At 36.3% G+C, this 10,024-nt stretch overlaps 1 protein-coding gene across 1 annotated transcript; it reads right to left on the bottom strand.

Moving 5' to 3' along the window:
* Positions 1 to 1,898: 1,898 nt before the first annotated feature.
* Positions 1,899 to 4,102, bottom strand: LOC116120084. Its single transcript, XM_031406021.1, has 4 exons — positions 3,905 to 4,102; positions 3,292 to 3,553; positions 2,524 to 2,820; positions 1,899 to 2,344 (listed from the first exon to the last, which is right to left on the bottom strand). Exons 1-4 carry the CDS (start codon positions 4,100 to 4,102, stop codon positions 1,899 to 1,901), a joined length of 1,203 nt encoding a protein of 400 aa, XP_031261881.1.
* Positions 4,103 to 10,024: the final 5,922 nt, after the last annotated feature.

Raw genomic sequence — 10,024 nt, 5'->3', positions numbered from 1 at the left:
CAAGAATCCAGTCTCCTCGACCCTCTGTCAAACTTTATAGCACCTCATCATAATCTGGGTCCTCAAGAAATCTAGACAAATCATCCTTCTCCTTAGAAGTAGTCGGTAACCCATAAAGCTCGTTAATCCTCTTGCCATCAAATCTCACCTCCTACCCTCTAATCCTAATTCTTCCATTTCTATGCTCGAAGGCATTAACATAAAACTCCATCACAAGAGGCTCAACAGCTACTCTTGGTTGGGCTATAAAGCCCTCCCAACTCAAATCACTAATAATGTCAGTAATGCCCTCATAAGGATTCTTAAAATCAAACCCTCGTTCATCCACGAATCCTCTTCCATTAACAACTTTATTCTTATACCTATCCTCAACATATGAACTCACAAATCTAGGATTATGGGTGTCCCTAGAACTAGCCACATCTTTACTCCTCTTTTGCGATGCCATAACAATCAATCTCGGTACCGACACTCTAAAAATAACACAATAACACAACTCCACCAACAATTTTGCCTAATGCCCAATTACACGGCAATCACACAACACCCAATCACAACACAATACACAATACACAATCAACTCCAACTCCAACTGCAATCAAAATCTCACTCAATCAACACCCAAAACACTTAATCAACTCAACTCAATAATCTAGAGCCAAATATGCAAATAAAATAAGATAAAAAAAGCAGTCAAGGATGCTTACCCAATCAGAATCAATGATCAAAACCTTGCATTAAGATTGACTTGCCCTAAAATAAAAAATGCCCAAATCGATCCAACCTAAAATCAATCCTGAATTTGCAAAATCAAGGTTAAACAAGTGTTGAGGATGTGTGAGAAGTGATTTCCAGCAAGAAAAATGCAAGATCAAATGAAAACATTTGAGAAAGTGCGAAGAACTGCGCTATGGCGCAAATTAAATCTGATGAACTCTTTTATATTCTGCGAATAGGACTAGGTGCAAAGTTTTGTGTTGTGGCATGATTCAGGTTTTCACACTCAAAATGAAGAACAACATAAATGAGTTGTGGCCTAAAATTTTTGCCCCGTGACGTTTTTGAGTTATTGAATTTCAAATTCACTGCTTTTTCGCCACAGCATGAATGATTTGCACTGTGGCCTGATTGCGCATTTGTGCCGTCGTCAAGTCTGAGGATACAATTATGCTATGGCTTGAATAATCTGCGTTGCAGCATGAAGTGGTTTTCCTGGAAATATTAAACCAAGTGTTAGAATTCCTGAAAATTCAAACACACAAAATAAAATATACAAAATAACACAATCAAAACAGTAAACTGAAATAAACAGAAAAACTAAACAAAAGCAATAAAATAAAAATTAAATAAACAAAGGAAAAGAAACATTTGGGTTGCCTATCGATAAGCGTTTGTTTATCATCTTAAGCTAGACGAGATGCTCGATCGCCCTTCAAGATCATTGACGTACTCCACTTCCTTGTTTAACTTTGAATTGGTTTCCCGTCTTCAAGTTTTCTATCTCCACCGCTCCATGAAGGAACACTTTTCAAACTATGAATGGCCCAATCCATTTTGACTTCAATTTCCTTGGAAAAAGATGCAACCATGAGTCATAAAGTAACACTTTCATACCTCATTGGAATTCTTTCCATCATATTACTTTGTCGTGGTACAACTTAGTTCTTTCCTTGTAGATCTTAGCGTTCTCATAAGCTTCTTTCCTAAGCTTATCCAACTCATTTAGTTGCAATTTCCTTTCTTGTCTAGCCTTGTCTATGTCTAAGTTCAATCATTTGATTGTCCAATACGCTCTATGCTCCAACTCCATTGGTAGATGGCATGCTTTCCCAAAGACTAACCTATAGGGACTCATCCCTAGTGGAGTCTTGAAAGCTACCCGATATGCCCATAGAGCATCATTCAGTTTCATTGCCCAATCTTTCCTTGATATGCAAACGGTTCTCTAAAATGGCCTTGATTTGCTTGTTACTTACTTCTACTTGCCCTGAACTCTGAGGATGATACGGAGTTGCCACATTCTTCAACAATGTTGCAAAAGACTTGTTACAAAAGTGACTCCCCCCATCACTAATAATAGTTCTAGGGGTACCGTAACTGGTAAAAATAAAGTGTTTAAGAAAACTGAGTACAACCTCACTATCATTAGTCTTTATGGCAATCGCCTTAATCCATTTTGAAACATAATCAACTATGGAAAGTATATAAGTATAACCAAAAGAGTTAGGAAACGGACCCATAAAGTTGATGCCCCACACATCAAACGATTGAACCGGCATAAATGTCGTGAGTGGCATCTCATCTCTCTTGCCAATATTCCCTGTCCGTTGGCAATGATCACATCCTGCACAAAACGTAAAAGCATCTTTAAATAAGGATGGCCAATAGAAACCAGTTGTAATACCTTAAGTGTCGTTTTCTTGCCACCAAAGTGTCCTCCACAAGGTTATTCGTGGCTATGTCTTAAAATGTCTTGCTACTCTGAGTTAGGGACACGTCTCCTTATTATTTGATCTGACTAACTTTTAAACAAATAAGGATCATCCCAGAAGTAATGCTTAACAATGGAAAAGAATTTCTTCTTTTCCTGCAAGGTCAAATCCGGGTCGATCATACCACATGCAAGATAATTCACAATGTCAACATACCAAGGTTCTTTTCCAAGGATGGAAACAAGTTGTTCATCAAGGAAGTTCTCAATGAGGGGATATTCCCCATCTTGATTATGCTCTTCTTGGCTTGCTGTCTTTATAAGTCTAGACAAGTGATTAACCACTACATTCTCACTTCCCTTCTTATCCTTGATAGTCAAATCAAACTCTTGAAATAATAAAATTCATCTGATTAACCTAGACTTAGTGTCCTTTTTACCTAACAAATATCTTAATGCAGCATGATCTAAAAACACAATCACTTTAGAACCAATTAAATAAGAGCGAAATTTTTCTAAAGCGACACAACAACCAAGAATTCATTTTCAGTGGTCAATTAGTTAATTTGTGCATCATTCAAAGTATGACTTGCATAATGAATAACATGATGTACTTTTCCTACTCTATGTCCTAAAATTGCCCCTAATGCGTAATTAGAAGCATCATACATCAACTCAAATTGAAGTGACCAATCAGGTGACATAAGAATAGGTAATAGATGTAGATGTGAGTTTATCTTTCAAAATATTAAAAGCAATCAAGCATTCATCATTGAAATCAAAAGGTGTTTCTTTAGCCAAGAGATTACACAAAGGCCTACTAATCTTAGAAAAATCCTTTATGAACTGCCTGTAGAAACCTGCATGACCAAGAAAATTTCGTACATCCTTCACAGATGTGGGTGGTGGCAATTTAGCAATCAAGTCAACCTTAGCTTTGTCTACTTCAATACCTCTACTAGTTACCACATGCCATAAAACAATTCCTTGCTTCACCATGAAATGACTTTTTTCCCAACTTAATGTCAAATTCGTTTCAACACATCTTTTCAAAACCAAAGTTAAATTATCAAGGAATTTATCAAATGACGACCCAAAAACAGAAAAATCATCCATAAACACCTTAATAAAATTTTCAGTAATATCAGAAAAGATGGACATCATACACCTTTGAAACGTGGCTGAAGCATTGCACAATCCAAAGGGCGTCTTCCTATATGCAAAATTTTCGAATGGACATGTGAATGTCGTCTTCTCTTGATCCTCTAGATTGACAAGAATCGGATTGTAACATGAAAAACCGTCAACAAAACAATAATAAGAATAACCAGCCAATCTTTCTAACGTTTGATTAATAAAAGGAAGAGGGAAATGATATGTTTTAGTTGTAGCATTCAGCTTCTTGTAATCAATGCAAACCTACCACCCTGTAGTCATCCTAGTCAGTACTAACTCATCATCAGAATTTCTTACCACAATAATGCCCGACTTCTTTGGTACCACATGAACTGGACTCACCCACTTGTTGTCTAAAATAGGATAAATGATCCTAGCGTCAAGTAATTTTAACACCTCAACTCTCACCACCTCTTGCAAATGCGGATTCAACCTCCTTTGAGCTTCCCTAGTTGGTTTAGCATCTTCCTCCAACAACACTTTATGCATGCACATAGTGGGGCTAATTCCGTTTTATGTCTACTATTATCCAACCTATGGCTACCTTATGATCATTGAACACTTTAAGTAATTTCTCCTCCTCCTCAATGGTTAGGTTTGAAGCTATAATTACAGGGAGGATTTGATATTTTCCTAAGTAAGCATACTTAAGGGTAGGTGGTAAGGGTTTTAACTCAAGCTTAGGTGGGGATTCAATGGAAGAAACTAACTTGACCTCAACATGCTCAATCGTCGTCCTTAATTCCTCATCAGACATGTCCCTAATCTCATTATCCAACTCCTACACATACTCCCTAGCCTCATCATCACTCAACTCACCATCCTTTACTATCAAAGTCAACTCCAGTATATCTTTAGTCTCCCCCTACAAAAAACTAGACACAATGATAGGATCCAAAAAATCAACTGCAAGACAATCATTAGTATCTGAAGGTAAAGACATAGAATTGGAAACTGAAAATTCAACGGTTTGATCAAGAACCATCAGTTTTAACTTTCCATTTTACACATCGATGATGGTCTTTGTTGTTTCCATGAAGGGACGTCCTAGCAAAATAGGCAACTCTCTGCTATGGTTTTAAGTCTGCTCCATATCCGACACCACAAAATCAACAGGAACAACTAGTTTGTCAACTTGAACTAAAATATCTTCAACAATTCGTCTTGGATATTTCACTGATTGATCTGCCAATTGCAAGGTCATTGTTGTAGGTTTTAGTTCTCTCAGTCCCAACTGCTGATAGATGGAATATGGTATGAGGTTGATACTTGCACCCAAGTCCAACATCACTTTTTCTTCTTTCTTTTTACCAATAGTGATGTTGATAACAAAGCTCCCTAGATCTTTCAGCTTGGTTGATAACTTGCATTGGAGCAATGCATTCAACGTCTCTGAAATCATCACTTTCTCGTGCGGCTCATACTTACACTTATGGGTGTTCAACTCCTTAAAAAATTTCGTGTAAGCTGACATGTTCCTAATCATATTAAGCAAAGGTAAGTTCACATTAACCTTAGATAAAATGTCATATATTTCAGAAAATGACTTATCCCATTTGCTTTTAATCAAGCGTCCCAAAAAAGGAATAGGTGGAACATAAGGCTTTGGCGGCACATGTGGATCTTCAGTCTCCTCACTCTACACAGGTGCACTTGGCTGCTTCTCCTATTTCCTTTTACCTGCAAAATTAGACAAGGGCTCATTAGTTTCAGAATTGATGTCCTTGTTAATTACCTTACCACTCCTCAAAACTATGACCGTTTTCGCTTGCTCGAGTTGGCTTGGTAACTTCCCAAGAACATGGCCTCATAATGATTCTGTAATTTGGCCTATCTAGACTTCCATCTTCCTTATGGCTACATCTTATTGCTGGAATCTCTGTTCGAAGTTTTGATTGTTCTTTTGAGAAGCTTGAATGAAATTGTTCAATGTCTCCTCCAATGATGGCTTTTTTTGTTGTATGATGTGTTCAGAACTTCCTTGTGGCTGGTTGTTTCTCCATGAAAAGTTTGGATGGTTTCGCCACCTAGGATTGTATGTGTTTGAATATAGATTATGGGGTCTTTGGTTGTAAGAGTTCATCATGTTTGCTTGCTCCACAACTTTTGGAAAACTCTCACCTGAAGGACAAACATTATAGTATGGCCAACATTACCACAAATAGCACATACCTCATTGGAACTACTTTATCCTTGCCCATCATCATATTGCACATGGTCTTGACTTACTTTGCCAATTCGGACACTAGCATCGCCAACTTGGTGTTAGCACTCACTTCTTAGATTCCTTTATTTTCCCTCTAACACTCTTCGGTTGGGAGTTGGCGCCAAGCATCTCATACAACTCATATGTCTCCTCTACAGTCTTTTCTCCCATGGCACCTTTTGCAGCATTGTGAACTATGGCATGGCAAGCCTGTGTCAATCTATCATAGGAAAATTGATTCAACAATTCTAAAAGGTATCTATGATGTGGACATTAAAATAAAACCAATTTAAATCTTTCACAAGCCTCATGGAATGGCTCGCCATCAAGTTGAGAGAAAGTAGCAATTTTACCTCTTAGTTCTACAGTCTTCGCATGAGAATAAAATTTACCTATGAACTAGTTGTAGACTAAGTCCCAAGTGGTAAGTGAAGCCGGTGCCAATGACATCAACCAGCTCTTTGCTACATCCTTCAATGTACATGGAAAGCATCTCATCCTCAATTGATCTTCAGTCAAACTCTGCAAAGGAAAAGTTTGTACGGTTAAGTAAAAATCTCTAATAAATGTTAATGGATCTTTAGTGGCCATCCCATGGAACGAAGGAAGCATCCGGAAATGGATACTCTTCAACTCATAATTCCTCGCTACAGCAGTCAAAACAATACAAGAGGTGACGTTCCAATGGTAGGACGCACATACTCCTTCATTGGGAAGGATGGTTCGCCCTTTCTTCTTCTAATTCTGAATTTGAAACACTTGATTATTCCAAACTTTTAGGTTCTCTTCTCTTTCTACCAATCAAATTCACCCTGTCAAAATAAAGAAGCACTTCTTCGCCCAACGATCGACGACCTTGCATTCAAAAGAACTCAAAACAAAGAAAAAGTGTAAACAAAACAACTAGAAAATAATAAAAATAATTAAATTAAAATAAAATAAAATCTAACTACAAAAATAAAAACACAAATATTAAAGAAATCAAATAACTCTAACTCCCCAGCAACGGCACCAAAAACTTATTCGGTTAAAAACAACTTTAATTCCTTCGCAAGTGCATGGGTCGCTATTGCAATACAGTGCACAAGTAAGGGTCGATCTAACAAAGAGTTGAGCTATCAATTAATCTAATACTTTGTAAAAACAACTAAAATAATAAAATCAAGTGAGATAATAAAATTACCAACAATTTAATAAAATCCAAATTAGCTAAAATTCAAATAAGAATAACAAAAAAATTATATTAAAATAACAACTAAGATGAAAACAATATCTAAACAAGTGATCAACAATGAGAAATGCTCCACTGTATCCAATTTCACCATAATTATCCCACCATAATTATCCGAATTTATGTTATTAATCTAACCAATGTTTATCGATCCAAATCTTAGGGTTGATACTTACCAAGGTAAGGTCTTGCCGTGGCCAATTGGATCAACCTAGTGTTTTCATAATCCAAACTAGCTAGTGGCATGTAGCCTAGTCTAAATCACAAAAATCCATTATGCATAAAAATACCAAAACGAACACAAACCAACTCACATCTATTAACGTATTGCACAGACATAAATCAATCGTTCATTGGAGCAATTTGAGATTAGCTAGTGGCGTGTAGCCTAACCCCAACTCATAAAGTCAATCAATGAACTATTAAACATGATCAAACATCAACTGCGATCAAAGATCAAGAGTTATTCAAGATTAGCCAGTGGCGTGTAGCTTAACCTTGACTCATACAACCATTCAACCATAAATCAAAGGCAATCATGCAATAATAATGATTAATCAACTCAATAAACATAAATGAACGAAACTAAGATACAATTGGAACAATTAAAAAATAGATTAAAAAATAAACATAAAGTAGTCTAATTAGATTACATTGGATACACTAGGAAAGAGTTTAGCTACTTATAAATACAAGAAAACAAACCTTGATCTTACGCTTACACATTTGGATGCAAAATCCACTCAAGATTATCAAGGTTTAGCCTTACACAATCAATTACTCTCTCCTAAGCCTCCAAAGTTGAAAAAGTGTTCTATATAACTTAATATATCTGAAAATCAGAGTAAAGTTGCCTTTATATAGTTTTTAAGCAAAATGACATCATTGTAAATAATGGTCGCCCAAATTGGGGTTGAAAATGCAGATTTTTTCCAAATATCGCGATTTGCGCAGCAGCTCACTTCAATTGCGCCGTGGCTCAGATGAATTGTGCTATGGTGTCTCCAGGCGATTTTTCCCTGGACAAAAACCCTATCACACTGCAGCACGAACGAATTGTGCCGTGACACAATTTGGATTTCATTGAATTTCTGCCATGGCTCATAAAAGTGTGTTGAGGCTCTATTTTTGTTTTGTCATCTTCACGTCGCAGCTTAGAAAAGTGTGTTGCAGCACAGATGTGGACTTTCACACCTTTTCCACCCGCCTTGATTTATCCACACTCGACGGGTCCAGGATGTTTGAACACCAACACAAACATGAAAATCCATCTTTTTGCACCTAAATACTTGAAAACACAACAAAACCTGTTATTTTGGGAGATAACAAAACAAGTACGAAAACTCATCCTAAATTATTTGTTCAAACTTTAATTTCTTACAATTTCACCCCCAAATCACAAAATAAATCCACATTTTCAACACTCAACAACTACCATCTTGATAAAGTTTTACTATCCCTTGTATTATTGGTAGTTGTTATTTTGATAAAGTTTTATGTGATTTAGGGGCAAGCATTAATTTAATGTTGTTTTCTATTTACAGGAAACTTGGATTGGGAGAAGTGAAGCCAACCACCGTGTCTCTCCAATTAGCTAATTTGATCAATAGCATATCCTAAGGGAGTGGTAGAAGACGTCTTGATTAAGGTAGATAAACTGATTTTCCTAGTAGATTTCATAGTGTTAGACATGGAGGAAGATAGGGAAATACCTGATTTTAAGACAACCTTTTCTAGCCTTGGGCAGTGTAGGTTTATGGATCTATTCACAAAGTGAAATTTAAAAATTTATATCCAAAACCTAACCCATAAAACTTATATTTGCTGTACATTATTTTACACTAAAAATAATTATCAAGATGTAATAGAAACCATACCAATGTTTGGATGCTCCTTCAAGGGATTTAGATTCACTTCCACTCCAAGGTAGGAGTGCACAAACAGTATCCACACGAAGACACGATGAATGCCGTTGGTTGATTTTATTGGCTAGTAAAATCACCAACTTTAAGAACAAAAATTTGCAGAATTTTTCTTTGGGAGAAAAATTCTTTCTCTCACAAAAAGCTACACGTTTTGGGAGGGAGAGAGAGGGGTGGCTAGGGTTTTTCTAATTGAATAAAACTCTCTCATTTTAATTTTAGTTGCACTTAACTAGTGCACGCTAAAACCTTATTCCAAATTGGAATAACCATCTATTCCAATTGGATATTGGAATAGATTACCCTTGCAAATTCACATTATCAATATTAATAATAAATGTTAATATCGGATAATATCTTTTATATATATATATTTAAACTAAATATTTAAATATATATAATCTCACTAATTTAATTTCCATATGAAATTAAATTTAGGCAACAACCTCAGTAAATTTAATTACACTATGAGATTACCAAAATGCCCTTTCATCTTAAAAGATGAAAATGCTCTTTCATCATAAATGAAAAAAATACCATTCTCATGAATTTTATTCTTAATCTGCCTGCTATGTGTGCGACCTGAAGGCTCCTCATCATATCGGCAGTGAATCGTATCGTGATTGATAATCAATCAATCGTCCCACTAGACACAAACCAAGATTGGCCTTTAGCCAGACATTATGGCTACCCGATAGATTCGGATCAGTGAAACCGCTACCTATCAATGATATGGTTACCGTGCAATCCAATCCTTTCATCATCTATTATCTCATCAAGGCTGAGGCATAAAAGTAGTGTCAACCTCGGATATGCTTGATATCTTGATATTCGGTTATTGGACCAACGACCAAAATACATTGGAGTGAGCTACAACTCAATTCCACAATGACCACAGATTTAATGTTATTGCCAGCTACCGAATTACTCAGTGAGATAATTTCTCCTGTACTTGGGAGTGATGAATCCTTTGTCGATCCACCATAGTCTTGATACACTCATTGATGTAGCCAATCACTATCGTATTGATAGCTCTGAATAGAACTACATTGGGCTAA

Source organism: Pistacia vera, unplaced genomic scaffold (assembly GCF_008641045.1).
Source record: "Pistacia vera cultivar Batoury unplaced genomic scaffold, PisVer_v2 Contig923, whole genome shotgun sequence".
Classification (NCBI taxonomy): Eukaryota; Viridiplantae; Streptophyta; class Magnoliopsida; order Sapindales; family Anacardiaceae; genus Pistacia; species Pistacia vera.
The sequence above is the reverse complement of the archived record's forward strand: the minus strand, read 5'-3'. Positions and strand labels throughout refer to the sequence as shown.

What these genes read in the sequence shown, in the direction of transcription:
- LOC116120084 (XM_031406021.1), bottom strand. Translation starts at nt 4,102, where the DNA reads ATGTGCATGCATAAAGTGTTGTTGGAGGAAGATGCTAAACCAACTAGG. An exon ending in AGAAGTCGGGCATTATTGTG is followed by an intron (nt 3,554 to 3,904) that starts GTAAGAAATTCT and finishes AATTTTATTAAG; the next exon opens with GTGTTTATGGATGATTTTTC. An exon ending in AAATTTTCTTGGTCATGCAG is followed by an intron (nt 2,821 to 3,291) that starts GTTTCTACAGGC and finishes TATTATTTCAAG; the next exon opens with AGTTTGATTTGACTATCAAG.